The sequence below is a fragment of the Cibotium barometz genome, chromosome 12 (assembly GCF_041138505.1).
Source record: "Cibotium barometz isolate CiBa-2024 chromosome 12, ASM4113850v1, whole genome shotgun sequence".
Lineage (NCBI taxonomy): Eukaryota > Viridiplantae > Streptophyta > Polypodiopsida > Cyatheales > Cibotiaceae > Cibotium > Cibotium barometz.
Genome location: NC_141057.1, coordinates 30,673,447 through 30,690,296, shown reverse-complemented (window position 1 = coordinate 30,690,296; position 16,850 = coordinate 30,673,447). Strand labels below are relative to the sequence as shown.

General features: G+C 39.0%; 1 protein-coding gene and 1 non-coding gene across 2 annotated transcripts; both read left to right on the top strand.

Moving 5' to 3' along the window:
• Positions 1-4,960: 4,960 nt before the first annotated feature.
• On the top strand, positions 4,961-7,916 carry LOC147633276 (uncharacterized). The gene has a single exon (XM_086806307.1). It carries the CDS (start codon positions 5,606-5,608, stop codon positions 7,667-7,669), a length of 2,064 nt encoding a protein of 687 aa, XP_086662433.1. The 5' UTR covers positions 4,961-5,605; the 3' UTR covers positions 7,670-7,916.
• A 6,533-nt stretch (positions 7,917-14,449) lies between these two features.
• LOC147633275 (U6atac minor spliceosomal RNA) lies at positions 14,450-14,573 on the top strand. The gene has a single exon (XR_015267159.1). It is a non-coding gene; the product is annotated as a U6atac minor spliceosomal RNA (small nuclear RNA).
• The last annotated feature ends 2,277 nt before the right edge of the window (positions 14,574-16,850 follow it).

The following is a 16,850-nucleotide window of genomic DNA, read 5'->3' as shown; positions in this document are numbered from 1 at the left end:
AAAATAATATTTATAAAAAATCCTCTTATTGTCCTTGAAAAGTGATCTATATTTAAAAAAAAATCTCTTATTGATTATCCTTGAAAAGTGATTGATATTTAAAAAAAGCCTCTTATTGATTATCCTTGAAAAGTGATCTAGATAGCTATCCTAATAATGAACTTAAAGATGAAGTCACATTAATTTTAGGATCTAATTGACATAAATACATGATTTTGATCAAACCCTTGAGGTATTTGTAATTGATGGTTGAAACATATTAACAATATTAAACTTCAAAAAAAAGCATGCCATTATCGATTTCCAAGGCAATCAAATAATAGGTGATGACATTTCAACTAGTGCAAGCAAGCATTTGTCGTCATCTAGCAAGTTAAGTTCCAAAATAATTCAGCATTTTTATGAAATTATATCTAGACAATGAAAGATTTGATCTCAAAGCCTCTTGCATGTGCACACACTTTTGATGCCGACTTCCTTAAAATTAGTTAAGTTTTATAATCATTAGGTATGTTCATACAAACAATTTTCACTTATTAAACCCTTAAGATATATTTTTAACGATTTTAGAGCATCCTAGACAACTCATTCATCAAGTCTCTAGACACTTTACCAGTGACACATTTATTATATGACACTAAAGGAAATTGGGGATCTTAGACAACTCATTCACACCAAGTCTCTAAGCACGGAATATACATTTGTCTTATTAAATTCAAGGAACTTCATGTCAAATCAAAGCTCTTTATGTGTAAGCCTTTGTTAAAAGTGACATGAACATCTTTGATGTTTGATTGCTCATCACCACACAAAAAAAGGGGACCTTTTGTATTACTTTTTCCATCGATAATGACAATAAGCATGACTTGATTTTCCATGGTTGTTTATGGAACACGATCTTTTCTTCTTTATCCCATAGTCAATAGTATTGAATCATAATCAAAAAGTTAAAGAGTATCTAATAATGCATTATCACAAAAGGTTATACTTTACTTTTGAATATGTAAAGTTAAGTCAAGTCAAAAGCTTAATGTGCTGGATCTACACTTAGGTGCATACCTTTTTGCAATGTTTCGCATGTTCATATAAAAGCATGACAATACATCATGCATTAAATTTGAACTATCATTAAAATGTTTATAAATGGCTCAATATGCTACTCAAATGTCTTTAGTAATCTAGATTGTTTGATGGTATAACATAAATAAATCTATTGAAATGAATTAGAAGAACGTGTATTAAACCCATGTCATTAACAAAAATTACAATCCACTATTGTGAAATTATAACATGCTTCAAACAACTAAATTTATCAACAAATTTTCAATGATTCATGTTCTTATGATTCATAATTACTAACATGTTTAGCATAACTAATGTTATGAATCGATTTGATGGCGTTGTCTTGTTGTGATAAAAAAGAAAGAAATGTCATGTTCAGCATAAGAGCATAAGAATATTGGACTAAGCAAATAATGAATATAGTGTCTTGATTTCTAAGAGATAGTGACTATATATATTGTTGTCATTTAAACTAAAGAATGGATCTCCATAATGCTCTACTTGGTTTTTTATAATAGTGAAATCATAAATAAGAGTGGTGTGTGTGTGTGTGTGTGTGTGTGTGTGTGTGTGTGTGTGCGTGTGCGTGCGTGCGTGTGCGTGCGTGCGTGTGAGAGAGAGAGAGAGAGAGAGAGAGAGAGAGAGAGAGAGAGAGAGAGAGGGTGAAAAGACTTGATATGCCAGGCATGGTAAGGAAAAATGAAGCCCACTTGATATGCTATGATGAAGAAGAGTGAAGCCTTACTTGAAACCAAGAAAAAAGAACCTCAACCTCTTTGCCACTATACAAGAATGTTTTTATTAGTCTCTTATTCTTTGGTTAGCTAAAGTTTAGAATACTAGTAAAACCTTCCTTTTACAAAGACATGTTAAAAAAGAAACCTGCCTCTAATAGATTCTAGTAGCTTGGGAGCACCATTTAAATTTCCAAAATAAATGTGACTTTTTTGACGAGTATAAACCTATCATTTCTTAAGCAACATTGTAATTTTGATATAGATAAGTAAAATTCCATTTGTTAAATATCTATTTGGTAATGATTTTGTAAATGTATATAGGAACCTTAATGGAACAAGCCATGTGTCTTATCCTTACCATTTCTTAAATTTGTATTTGGTAATGATTTTGGAAACATATTTAGAACCTTAATGGAAATAGGAACAAGCTACGTGTCTTGTCCCTACCCCTTCCACCTTTCATGTGGCAAATATGTTAACCCCTCCCCATGTCCCCCCCCCCACCAATCTAGTAGAAATCCACCCTTTTTACTTTCCTTCTCTTTGTTTCTAAAATATTGTTTAGACAAAAAGAACAAGAACATATTATCACTGTGATTTTTAGAGGAAATCTTAAAATGAATGAAGGAAATCTCTACATCACTTTACATGGGGTCTTATTTATAAAAAGAAATGAAGTAACAGGAAAGATTTTATCTTTTTTTTTGCAATCTAAAAGGCCAAACCAATCATGAATAATAGATGAAAGAAATGAGAATTCAAGTGTAAGTGATGAGTGAATAAGGGAATTTTAACTAATTATTATCACTCATTATTGGTTTAAACATAATTAGGAAAAAAGGATCTAAATTGGACTATGCTTGACTTTGTGTTTTTTCAACTTAGCTAGTTGTTGTGTTCGATGTACCATGGCAAAAGCACCTCTTAAAATATAGTTCATGTTGGGGATTTGGGTTGCTAAATTTATTCTTGATACAACATTACTCCACATAAAGCTAGCATATATGTAACTAGCACCAAATTGGTTAAAAATACTAAAGTTTCTAGTCACCACAAAAAAAAGGTAAAATATACTAAATTTGTTGGTTCACCACCATAAAAACTTAAGGAATAGAAAAATGAAGCATAAACAAATTTGTTTACGCTTGAAATTTTGCCTATGTAAAAGCACCATCTTCTCTCATCCTAAATGATGTCCCTAAGTGTTAGAGAATACAAAAGACTACAATCAAGGTAAAACTATTTTTCCTAGAAGATTTGAACAATGCCCCATTAACCAAATAGAAGAAAGAGATTGTGGGCATATTGAGTTTTATCATAGGAAAAATATATTAGATTAATGACTTAGAATTTCTTTTAAATATCGAAACATGAGCCTCTCTATTCATGAGATTTTATGTCCATATGTAGTAGATAGAGTATTAGCTATGTTTTAATGTGGTAGAGTTTGTTTCCATTCATCGAAATCCTATCAGCACATTGCTTGTATGACTATGCTCTTTGGTGTTCTCGATTTAAGGCGTTTTGGAATGCACATATTCCTCTTCATGCTACATGCTCCTTGTGGTGGGTTTTGTTATCCATGTGTCTTAAGCTCTTGGCCTTGAGGTTCACTTCCAAGACTTGTATTCATCAATTATTTATTGCCACATTGTCATTTAGACTATTTTCCATGATTTATGGTATTGTCGAGCCCTTTAACTCTTTTGCTGCTTGGGCAAATGCTAGATTGAACCTATTGGTTGTTTAACAAACATGTGTGTGGACCCTATTGTCTAGGTATTTCTTGCCTTATTTACACATGTGGTTCATTGGGAGATATGGGTGCATTAGATTGAGTAGTCTCCTCCACTATACTTAGACACACCAATGTCTATGGGGTGTTAAGATTCATGGGTTGCTATGCTCTTCTCTTTTGCTCAGCTCACTTGATGCTCAAATGTAATGAGATTTCTTCTTGCTTTTGTGGCAACTCCACTATGACAACTATACTGAGGCTTTACTTCACCATTAGGTGATGTTTAAATTTTCAAACCCTTGTAAAATACGTGTTTTTTTCACTTTTCATTACCCTTTGGGTAATGTTTTGTAATCTATATGTTATATTATAATTTTATCTTTAAAGTTTGTTAAATTAGAGACTTTTTTGCTGAATCAAACTAACTATCACCAATGTGTGATTTTCCAATCCAACAGTGTTTGTATTAAAGACAATTTCATTAGAAAGGTTTGTTTTAAATTCAAAATTGTTTGCTTACAAAAAGAGTTGGTATTGTCACCACAAAAAGCATTAGCTATTCATAATAAAAGCTCCATCTTGGGATACATCATTTTGAAGTGAAAATCATCCCACTAGCTTAAATTGAGTAAAAGGGAAAGCTATTTTAAGTCATGAGACATTTATCAAGGTGCGTGTTCCTATACTAGAAATACAATCCACAAAGAAAAAAAGCTCAGTCTTGGAATACATGAAAATCATCCCACTAGCTTAAATTGAGTAAAAGGGAAAGCTATTTTAAGTCATGAGACATTTATCAAGGTGCGTGTTCCTATACTAGAAATACAATCCACAAAGAAAAAAAGCTCAGTCTTGGAATACATGAAGATCATCCCACTAGCTTAAATTGAGTAAAAGGGAGAGCTATTTTATAATGAAGGGAAACCAAGTAAGTCATGATATGTTTATCAAGGTGCGTGTTCCTATAACTAGAAATACAATCCACAAAGGAAAAAAGTTTTCCCTTGAGTAAGCTACAATCGAGCTTGGTTACCTTATTTATTCCATGAATGGAATACATAAACAATTTCCACTCCAACCCTACTAATGGACGGTGAGGATCACTTGAATATGTTCAAGAGTCACTAGTTATCATAAAGATCTTGGCCTTCTGGTGGGGGAGTGCCCATCTCGGTGCAATTTTGACGTCCACCCGGCCTTGGAGTGCCCATCTTGGTGCAATTCCTGTTGTTAAGCCATTGAATAATACAACCAAAAAATTCTATGGGACATTAAAAAAAAAACATCCCACCATTTTGAAGGGAGACCCCCTTTATAAAAATGCAGGATGCAAGCATGCTTGATTGAGTGACATTTGCAAGTGGGATACCTTAGTCCAAGGCGTATTCAAGGAGGTTGACTTGTGTAGGGTTTAGGTGGGGCAATGCTCTCTATTATAATGTACTTTGTAGAGAAGGAGGTAGTTTTTCAGTTCATCTCTCACATCTTTGAAGTGTATTCAATGGTAGAAGGCTTTTATTGTTGTTGTTGTTGTTGCTTGTGTCTGTGACTGTGAGTGAGGGCTCATAAAAACAGGTGAAGCAAAGGTCACGAGGAAGGTAGGAGCATCTTTCAAACCAGTCCAACGCAGTGGGGCAGCTTCACAACAGCAGCCATCGGGTCATCATCTCCTTCCCCCTCTGGACTCTCATGAGCGCGAATCAGGCACACTATTTCTAGAGCGTTTATAGATAGCAAAACACCAAGCCTGTACTCTGTCTAGATCTTCGGCGCTTAACTAGTATTTCTGTGTAAAAAGCAGACGCTCCAGCCCCTAATTGGGCATTTCTGTGCAACCTCTCTTACATCTCTGTGCAACCCCCCTCTTTTTCTGCCTCTCCTGCGCTGTTCAAATTCTCTCTGTGCAGCCTCAGTAGGTGCCCCCCCCCTCTTCCCCTTTGAAACGCTGATTTTACGTCTCTGTGCAGCCCAGTAACCCTAATAGGGCATCTCTTTTCAAATTCCGCAAACCTAGTTCTGTGCGAAGCCTACTTGGGCATCTCTCCGCAAAGCCCCCATTGTTTCTGTAATGCCTTTCTCTGCCCAAGAAGAAACCCTACCCTATGGCAGATCTCCCAGCAGAGCCTCGCGCGTCGTCTGCGAGACCTTGAATTTTGAGCAGAAACCCGCTCATTTTCGAAGGAACGGCAAGAAATCTCAGCAGATAACTGCCAACGAAAAGCTAGTCTGGTTCGCTCCCGTCTCTTCACCTTTGCTCAGTCCAGGGCGGGAAAAAACCCATCAATTCGTGAAGAAGAAAGCTCGGCAGAGCTCTATTTTCTCCTTTCAGAGTAGAGCGAAGGGGGCCATTGAATCAGAAGAGCCCACGTCGCCCAAGGTCTCCTGCATTGGGCAAGTGAGGGCGAACAGGAGGAACAAGGAGGCCCCCGCCGAAAATAGCTGGAAGAAAACCCAGCAATCTAAACCTGGATCAGCGTCTCCGGCCAGGTTTTTCACAAGCCCTGGAAGGCAAGCTAAATGGGGTTCTCTCTTTGGTTCTCGGAAAGAGGGCAGTGCTTCTCCGAGCCCATCTGGCTATGGTAGAGGTGAGGTTTCTTGCGTTGGCCCTTCTGTGCTGGGCTCAGACAGAAGATGTGGTGCTTTTCTTGCAAGATCTCTCGTTTTACTTCAAGAATGTGGGGATACAGCTGAATCAAGCAATGGTGAGGTGCTGCAAACGTACCCACATGCATCAGACAACCAGCAGGAGAAACGAAAAACATGGACTGCTGCTGTCCATGCCAATCAATGTGCTGATGGCCATGCCAACAATTCATATGCCCATGACCAAGGCAATTCACATGTTTGTGGGGAATCACAAGCTTCTTCAGGGGTCAATTACAGTGCCTTTCAAAAGAAAGGACCTCATGCTTATGAGAAACCGTGTGATAAGAATGCCCATGAGAAACCCTATGATGGGAGGAAACCCAACACTGATGCCAAACCCTACAATGCGGATAAGCCTGCTGCTCATGGAGGACCTTCAGAAAAGCATCATCATGAAAAACCCGGTGGCTTGAGGCAGAAACCCACATATGAAGAATTACCACCGCTTCATTGTGGTGTTTCTAATAAGAAGAATATGAAGATATCCTTAGAAGTTGTTCCAGAGACCTGGCTATGGAGAAATGGTGAAAAATTAATGTCTGATGGTCCCTCACACTTGAACTGTGTGCCTGAAAGTAGTAGGGGCGGCAGCAGGGAGGAGCTTCGAAAGGTCCAAGAGGAGGAAGTTACTACACCAGCCACTTCTTGCGATGAAGCTTGTTCATCCAGTAGTGAAGCAAAAGAAAGCTGTGAGCATCATTTTCCACTAGATCATTCTCGAGCTATGTTTTCAAAGGCAAGCGATGTGGAAGAAAAATCAATTGGTTTCATCCCTGTAGATGATACCACATGTAAACCTGTAGAGGCTGGTAATGAGAAAAATAACTCTATACAGTGTATCCGTATGGATGAATCTACATGTACACATGATATCCCAGAATCTCAGTGTACACACATGGGTGCCCTTGTTGAGGAGAAAAAACAGTGCAGAATTTTTGACAGTCAAGATGGAGCTCAAGATCGCAATCGGCAAGCTCATGATGTACTCCATTGTGAAAAGCATGGAAGTGAGTGGGACATCATCAATATGGAAAAACAGCAATCCTTGCTGGGATCTTCTGAATCTAACAAAAGTCTCTCAAGATCAAGCAAGTCTGGTTGTGACACACACAAGCTGAATTGTGGTTTGGCACTCCCTCAGCTGGTTGAAAAGAACCTGCATTTTGTTGATCCTGATAATGATGCAAAGGGTGCTTGGGGCGTATGCAAGGGCAAGAAAGGTGAAGCTTTCCCTGCACAATCATTCAGTGCCCTTATTTTGGTAGGGTATAATCTGAATGAGCAGCCCCTTTCTCTCAATGATGCTAGAGACAAGCTTTTGAAGGGGACATTTGAAGTGGGCAGGCTGTCTTTTCATGGAACAGGAAGATATCTACAATGGCTGAAAGGTGACGCTGAGTTCATTCGCTCCCGCTCTGCAACATCCCATCGAACTGTCATCCAGTTGCAGCGATGCAACTCAGAGCCCTGCAGGTCCTCTTGCTAGCTTTGTAAGGTACAAACAGAAGATAAAGAGGAATATCAATGGATTGGTTAATGTGTGGATTGACCCTCCTCATGTATGTAACACAGGTTATAACTTCATCAAGGCCTTCATAAGTGGGTTGGTGAATTGACAGCTTCTTGAACTTGTCGTAAAAACGGCAAGTGTTTATGTTATCTAAGATGTATCAGGAAAAGATGTGGGGCTTGTGAAGCGTTAATGGAAATGGTTTATTGATATGGTGTCCTTATGGGGTGAGCACTGTTGTAATATATTAATTAGAGCATCTCCTCGAGTACGAGTCTTAACATAAACTGGCAGAGAGTCCTGTTGTCCAGTAGAGTTAGTTTTGAGGATGTAATAGAGTCTCGATTTCCCAAAATTCATCCTTCATGAAGATGATATCATGGGGTTTTACAGAGATGCTGCCTGTTCATTTAAAAGGGGAGATCTCACTCGCCTGCCCATGATGGATGAGCAACCTTGCCAGCCCATTTGATGCGGGCGGGAAGATGTCATGTAGTTTACTGCTGTTAGAACATGGTGACATCAACAAATGTCCCTACAGAATATGTAATACATGCCATGTGGTGTGGAGTACCAAGTAGATGGTAAAGGGACCCGAGGTTTTTGGAAGTAGAATCATATTTTAGCTTCAATAGCTTTTGGTGGTTGCAGGGGGTCTTGTTTTATCTTTTTAAGATTTTCCACCTAACATGGTAAAAGAAGAGTGTGAACTTGTACTGTCAATTTTGGTCCTTCGAGTGGAAAAGATCAAGTATGTTACAAGCTTTGTCACCTATGTACTAATGTTCTTGAAAGAAGATTGTCAAGGGTATTATTAACAATCTTATACTGATGAGCTCAGGGCCCAGGCAGAGCTTCGGGTAGTAAGTGTGTTGAATAGCGTGAGTGGAGTGCAAAGACATCAGTAGTACATGGGGCAGATAGGGTGGCATTGTTCTTTGGTTTTTGTCATTTTTAGCATGTCAGGACATTGCCATGGATTTGTCATTGGTTGAGAGATTGCCCCTACCAGCCAAATGAGCAATCGTCCAGGGTTTTATAGCCATGGAGTATGTCACATTATACCAACATAATGTGGCACCTGTGCTCGTTTCTCCCCATTTACATTTGGGTCTTGATTGTTGATGCTTATGCTTTATGCTACATTTTTTTTTGTCCTGAAAATTTAACTGCTATATAGTTATAGCTAGCCAATCATTGGGGCATAGTTGAGCGCATTGAATTTAAAACCATTTATTTTTCCAATGGGTCGGGTTATTTCCAGTACTCCCATTTAAATGTGATTCCTTGTCCCATGAGGTTCAATGATTTTCATTAATTTTTTCCTCTATTGAGTACGATGTTTGTGTCTTTCTATTTGCCCACCAAATAAGAATTAGAAGATATGAAATGTGATGCTCCTTGCATCAATGGCTTGAGGACTTGTAAGACTAGAACTTTGATTCTCTACCCAACCATATTCCAAATGGACCTTAAACACATGGTTATATAGGCCTAGGTGATGCATGACCTTCCAACTTTAGCCCCTTGATCTTTTAATGGCTAGGCATGGCCCTTTCACTATCCAATGTCTACTCAACTCCCCCTAGAAGGGGGCATCTACTTCTGTGGCCTTTGGGCTTCCCTTATGCACCATTTACATCCCTTTTACATTGACCTTAATGCTTATCAACCATTCCTTTAGGTATTTCTAATTTGAAATCCCCTCCTCGCGTCAAGGAGTTAAGAAGACACATCATTTTCTCAAGTTTATTCTCTATACTAGAGATTTTTTCTTTCATTTCCTTCATTTCTATATTCTCATACTCATTATGATCTAAATCTTGCATATCTATTTCATTTATTTTTGTAATATCCCCTTCCATGTGGAAAGAGGACATTGGGTTTTCCCCCTTCTCCACATTTTCATCCTTCCCACCTTGAGAAGCCATTTACTCTAACAATAAACAAAATGGAAAGTTTCTTACAAAGTAAAAAAGATGCAACACAACGACCTTACTTTGGTTGGGTAAATATGAATTGTCTCTAATGATGTGAAGAACAATTCCGTTGATTCCTCCTTGTCCTTGTGTTTGCTCACGAACAGCTTCATGACTTCGAGCATCCACTACTCGGTGGCTTCACCTGGCGGCAGAGAGGGTTGCTTCGAAAAATCTATCAAAAAGGAGTTGGTGGCCTGCCGCTCAAAGTATGTCCTCCATGAATAGATCCTTTTGATTGACATGTATTGTAGATCTATTCACTACTAGTGTCTTGCAGTATGTGTCCCTGTATTGTGGGCCTCTAGCAAACCATATGAGCCACCACATCAGTAGCAACATCTGGTTTTCCATTGTGCTGCATCATGTGAAAAAGTTCTCCTTTTGCAGCACTGCCCTCTCATATTCTGTGTGATCTATGTTCCATTGCCTCCATATGGATTCCAAATACTCCTTTAGTAGAGGCAACCCCATCTTGTAGATATCTGGCATTGCCGGAGATTGCACTCTGTGGTGGCGGGCTATTGTGTAGATTTAAGTGTTATACCCATGAAGTTCTGGTTTACGTAGCAAGCTGACTTCTGAGTTCCTGAGTAGTTATCCCTCCTCGTCCAAACTCTCCTCTCCTGCAATTTCTTCTTGTTCCAGTATTGGCATGTGCGAAGGGATTGGGGTTCTCCTTCCCTTGGTTATTTGTTGCGTTCTCCAGCCTTGTTTATTCCTTGTGTAGCTTTGTCTGTTTGGTGGCTATGGCTTCCTTCGGGTTCATTTTCTTTATCTGGCTGGCCCGAGGTGTCTTCCTTTGTCTTTGGCTCTTGTCTATGATCACCCAATCCTGGGTCTTCTTTATCTTTGTCCTCTGTTGGCTCTTTTTCCTCTTGCTTATCTTCCTTATCCTTGTCTTGGTTATCTTTACCTTCCCCCTCAGAGCTGTAGGATTGTTTCAGGATATGCCACATGTTTGGTTCTAAAGAAACAAACATTTTCTTCAATCTACAAATGAAGCTGTCGGTGGACACAGAGATATAGAAATAGAAAGTTTGCAGGCGCCTATGACAGGCATGTCATATCCACAAGCTTCTTGTAAGTCTTTGCAGACATTTTTTTTCCATGCCCTCCAGCCATGTTAAGTTTGCCTTGCAAATGGCCATATCCAATGGCACTCTTACCGTGTACTCATCGCGCAGTTGTCAGCTCAATGCACTATTCTGTCAAGTCAAGAGGTGATGTTCAAATAGGAATATCCATGCAATGTAGTTGGTGACCATGAGGTGCATTTGAGCTAGATACAAATCAACAAAATTTTGTAAGGCCAGGGTCCCTTGAAAAACAGATCCTGGGGGACCTACTTGTACATAATCTTGCAAATTGCAATAGGGAGAGTGGCTCATTGAGTGTCATCCCTTGACAAAGGAAATCCAAAGCCAAGCTATATCTTGTGAGGGCTCTTGCTGTTGCTGCAAAGGAGGTCAGGAAACGTTAATGCTACATCCTTTGAGGTTGCTCTCCCTTTCCTCATGTCGTCTCGGTAGGAGTGTAAGGAATGTGGAAGGCTTTGTGGTTTGCTTTTGAGCATTTTTGAGAATTTGCAACTCCTCCTCCAATGCCCTTATGCAGCCATCCTTGACATGTAACAGCATATCCGTAGTGTTTTGCTCTAGGGCTCTTTGCACTGTATCTACTTAAACCTGCATCTCAACCACCCTAGAGCGTGCTTCTGCAAGATCAGCACTACATTTACTAATGATCCGATTCTTCTATTGAATAGTTCTGTTAGACCTGGAGAGGTGCGTGTCTAGCGTGGCTATTTTCTGTGTAAGCTTAGTGGATACCTTTTCTTTAATTGCTACCAATTGTTGCATCTGATCATTTAGTACGATTCTTTCTACATGCAGGGTCTTGGCCTCTTTGTTTTTTCCCTGCATCTTGTGCATCCTTTAAGGCATTCTCATACATTGACACCTTTGTTGCATGTGATTGCAAAAGGTATTGTAGGATTGTGGTGGTGGATTATCGAGGTAGGATTCGATCCGTGATCTAGATGTGAAGTTAGCAATCCGAGAGTTGTATTGCCAATTCATAAAGTAGTATCATTTCCAAGTTGGATCATTATGATCCAAGTATTTTCCTTTGCAAATTTCAAAGTGCTGGTGCCTGGGTCTCAAGAAGTTTTGTGCTATAATGATGCTGCACCATGTACAGTTTGTATTAATGCAGTTTTATCATGTTATGCAATCAATGTAGTTTTATCATGCCTACCACTGAGTATAGCCTTGCTTTATCAAGTCTTGAGCTCTATGAGTCGTTCAGACAACTCTTTACCTGTCCATTCCATCTGCTTTGCTACCCTTAAAGTTGGGATCTTGAATTCTACTAGGAGTATATAGCATCAAGTCTAAAGACTAGGTTATATGATGTAGTCCAAGTTGAAGTTTGCGTTGGTGAAACCAAATCGCAAATGTGTTCCGTTCCGTAGAAACTGTTGTCTTGTGCTGGTCCTTAGGGTCTATGGATACTTGGTTGCACCCAAAAAATCCATCTAAGAAGCTGTAGGTTTCTTTTCCTACCACTCTCAACAGTGGGCAATGATCTCTTACCATGAGTTGCATTTACTTTTTTCAAGTTAACACACACGTAGATCTTACCATTCTTCTTGGGCACAATCATGTCTGGTGACACCCAATCCATGTGCTCAATCTCATAAATGAAACCCGCCTTGATAAGTTTGTCAGCTTCATCTTTAATTACCTTGGCGTAGGTTTCATTATATGTGTATGGACATTGTTTGACCGGCCTAGCACCATCTACTAAAGGAATTATGTGCTAGAAAACCGGTGGAGGGAATTCTTTTAGGTCAGCATAGCTCCAAAAGCTAAGAATATTCTCTATTTCCTTGAGAATTGCTACAAGTTCTGTCTCCTTGTCTTAGTTTAGGTCTGTGGCTATTCACCACCAATGTGGGCTCCTCCCCAGGTAATTCTAAATCCATTTATTTTGAATCCTTTGGTCTATTATGGGACACTCCCATTCCTTGGGTTTTTTCCTTTTTGGTGGTGGTGCACACATTTTTTGATTTTTCAGTTTATAATTTTTGAATCAAGAAGGGACTTGTTTAGAGTCCGCTTCTTGATGTTGGGCTTGAAGGCTCAGCCTCTTTCTTGACTCTCCCTTCCTTTAATATGGCCTTGTTTTGTCTTCTCCATCTAGACTTGGAATTCATTTGAAGTCGTTTTAGAGTCCATTGAGAATGCATCATAAGAGTAGTCATGAGCTAGCACTTCAACTATCTCAGGATCTATTTTCATGGCATTTACACTTGGTCTTTTCATTAGATCCTTCCAACTAGAGTAGAATTCCTCAGTTGCTTTCAAGGCCTATGCAAATACTCTTCTTCCCCCTTTGAGACTCAGTGGGTCTCTGGCTCTAATCCTTATTGCTAGTTTCTTAGCTCTTTTGAGTAGAGCTTCTCTCTTTTTCAAGGAATTCTCTAAGAAGGGCCTGGTGTTCTGGCGACACTTCTCCTTCGTCGTTTCTCTTTGCTCTTAGAGGAGTGCTGTAAGACTTGCACTTAAGTTTGGGGAGTTAAAGACATGAGAAACTATATATAATCTTTTATCTTCCACACTACCTTTGCTTGTGGGATTACTTGGCATCCCTTCTCCCATCTTACAATGGCCACTACCCATGCAAGATTTGCACCTCCAACACCCCCCTCCAATCGAGCATGAAGGCAAGTTGCCCATGATCATCAACTCTGCTGGGACTCTGACACCATCTTGGAAACCAAGAGTTGCCACACATTGCCCATGATGTGTTATGATACCACATAAAGATTGGATATAGTAAAATCGGCCAAGATCTATGTCTAATATGTTGAAGGCACACACATCCGCATTAGCCTATGGAGGCTCTAGCATGCTAATGTACGTCGTCCCCACTCTGCTTATGATATGTCATGATATCACATTAAGATTGGATACGGTAGTAGGCCAACATTTGTGCTCAATGTGATTTCCAGAGCCGCTAATACCCTTGGAGACACACACATCTGAATGGGCTTGTGTGGGGCTATCTATAGAATTGATATATGTCCAAGGTAATAGATTACAGACCTATATCATAATTTGTGGTTTTAACAATGAAACTTTGTCGTGTGTGGATCGGAATAGAGTCTCACACAACAGTGCTTTAGTGTAATTTTCAAGAAAAACCGGTTGTAATTTTGGCCAGCCTTGAATTTGAAGATTCAAAATTTTGAAATTTTAGTTATAAAACTGGTTAAGCTATGCAATTTTTCAATAAAAACCGGTTAAACTTCAAGGTCATCCTTTTTTTGAGTGGTTAGAAAAGAGGTTTATTTCTGACATTGGTAGTGTAGCCTTTTGACACTGGAATGGACAAAGATATTTAATGCTTATATATAAATGCATACTTGGTCATTTAGTGCATAAAACGTATCATCGTATTTTGAATTGAAAAAAAAAACTTAAAAGCACAGCGCGGAATATCATATAGCTGAAACGCAGCTATAATGGAGAGTAGGAACATGGATTGTGATGAAATTTGAGAGGAGAGAAGAAGAAAATAAATTAATTTCCCCAAACTGATGATGGGAGGGGAAAATTGGTGCGTGGCGAGCATCGAGGAGGAGGGAGGGCAAAGCCAGCAACCTCGTACTACTCTACACGTTAAAAAAGATGCCTCTTTTTATCCCACATACAAACTTTTCATGTTTTTCATGAAGCTTTATTTAGCCCCAGCGCCATGCGTTTCCAGTGTGTTCGATGGATGGAGAGCAGGTTAGCATCTCCCTCGATAAGGACGGGAAAAGCCTTCGGGCTTTCCAATTCAACACACGGTTAAGGCTACCCACCTCCGGGTGGATCTTACCCCAATTTTTTATTAAAATAAATTATTTGAATTACTTCTGAACCTTTAAAGTCAATTAGTTTAATTGCTTACATGAAAACCTTGGATCTTACCCCAATTTTTTATTAAAATAAATTATTTGAATTACTTCTGAACCTTTAAAGTCAATTAGTTTAATTGCTTACATGAAAACCTTGGGAGTTATTTTATTACCTGTATACATGTATTTTTGAGGGGCTTAGTTATTCCCCTTCATGAGCTTAAAAATTTATATGTGGTGTTTACAAATTTACAGGTTGTGGCAATATGAAACAATTTAATGCATAGTGCCCGTTGTTTTTTGTTTGTTTGTGTGTGAGAGTTGTACCTTATGCATGCTTAATTCCTTGTACAATATTTAGTAGACTCCATATTTTCAAGCTATGTCATGGTTAACATATGCGCATTTGCAATCTTGATCTCTTTAATTAGATCAAGTTATTTCATAGCTTAAGTAGAAAGCTTTATGATCTCTTTAATTAGATTTGAAGCTATTTCATGGGCATTTGCAATCTTGATCTCTTTAATTAGATCACCAAGTTATTTCACAGCTTAAGTAGAAAGCTTTGTGATCTCTTTAAGGTTAAGTGTTGAGATGTTGTATGATGGTTGTCTATACCAAGGACATGGACTTCACCATGAGAAAAATCACAATGGACCCTTCGTCCCCTTGTATCCTATTGATGGATACCATTGAGTTGATGTTGAGGTTTGGCTTAATTGATTCGATGCATAATTTGCTTATGATTAGCTTGGGCTTTCACATTGGATTAGCATCATGTTCCACTTGTAAGACTAAACTTAAAACTATTAACCAATCTCATGTGACCTATATGTGCAAAGTTAAACTTAAAACCATCAATAAGTCTCATGTAACCTATATTGTACAAAGTTCGGGAGCTTTGTACAAAGCTTAAGCAAATCACAAAGTTAAGCACAAAGCTGAAAATGAAAGTAGAACCAATGCTCTTACTAACACAAGTACTTAACTTGATTAGAGATGCTAATGAGACCAACTTGCCTCAAGCATAGTTGGGTAGACTTAATGAGCTACTTAATCACCAAGATTAGCACAAGATTAAGAACCCTAAGCAACTCAAGAAATGAGCAATGCAAGAGCCAAATCTTCCACTAAGGATCACTAAGAATGTATTACCACAAAGGTGCAACAAGCCTAATAGCCCTTGTACAATGTGATGCTTACAAAGAGCTTAGTGGTTCTTATATAGGTTGAGGATAAGATGGCACCTAGAAGAAACTTCCATACGCCCCCCTCCCCATCTCCTCATCCATACAAAGTGACCTTGGGTTATCCACATAGCCATGGTTAGCTAGTCCTTGGTCTACACCTTCCAAAGATTAAAACTATACAACACATGATGGAGATCACATTATTTTCAACACCCTCCCTTGATCTCCACATGGTGTGTAGTAAGGGAGTTGCCAATCCATTAAGGACTTCTACTATGACTTACATACAAAAAAAACCCATTGGCTATAAAACATAACGATATGTTACAACAAGAAAAAAAAAGATGGTCCTCGAAGAAGTTAGCTTATGGAGACTCCTCCTCTTTATCCTTGCCTTTTGCCAAGGCTATGTTATGCTCTCTTGTGTAGAGGTTCATATCTACTCTTCTACCATTTCACACTTTAGCTACATACTATTGGATTGGAGTTATACCTCTTGATGGTATGGGACATCAAGGTAGAGGTATGATGTATTTCATTATTATTCATGTGTGCATCCCTTGGGCTCGGGGGTGGTTGGGTGGTTGAGTTTATACCTGATTTATGCATGTTTATGCATAACAATTATCTAGAGAGATCTTAGGGTTTTAACAGCATGTGTGTCCCATACCACACACCTCCAACCATCTCAAATGTCACTCTACCAATGGGCTAACCACTAGCTTGGACCCTTGGGATACCTCAGTCCTCCCAAAGTAGAGCTCCATAACTGGAACTACCCACCACAAATAAGCCATAATCCTAACTATATAGCCACTTGACAAGTTTGCAGTACTATAAAAACTATCCGACTGGCCTCAACACTAGCCACGTTATGTCCACACAACACGGGAGTTAACATTCTCCCCTTCCTATATATCAAGAAAAACCCTAGGAGACAAAAGTTTGGATACTGGTGGGCGAAGTGAAGCAAAATTCTCCCAAGTGTTATCTTCATCAGAATGATCTCTCCATCTAATCAACCACTCAAGAATAACCCGATTCCTAAGGGTACGGTCCCTGCAATCCACAATGGCCAC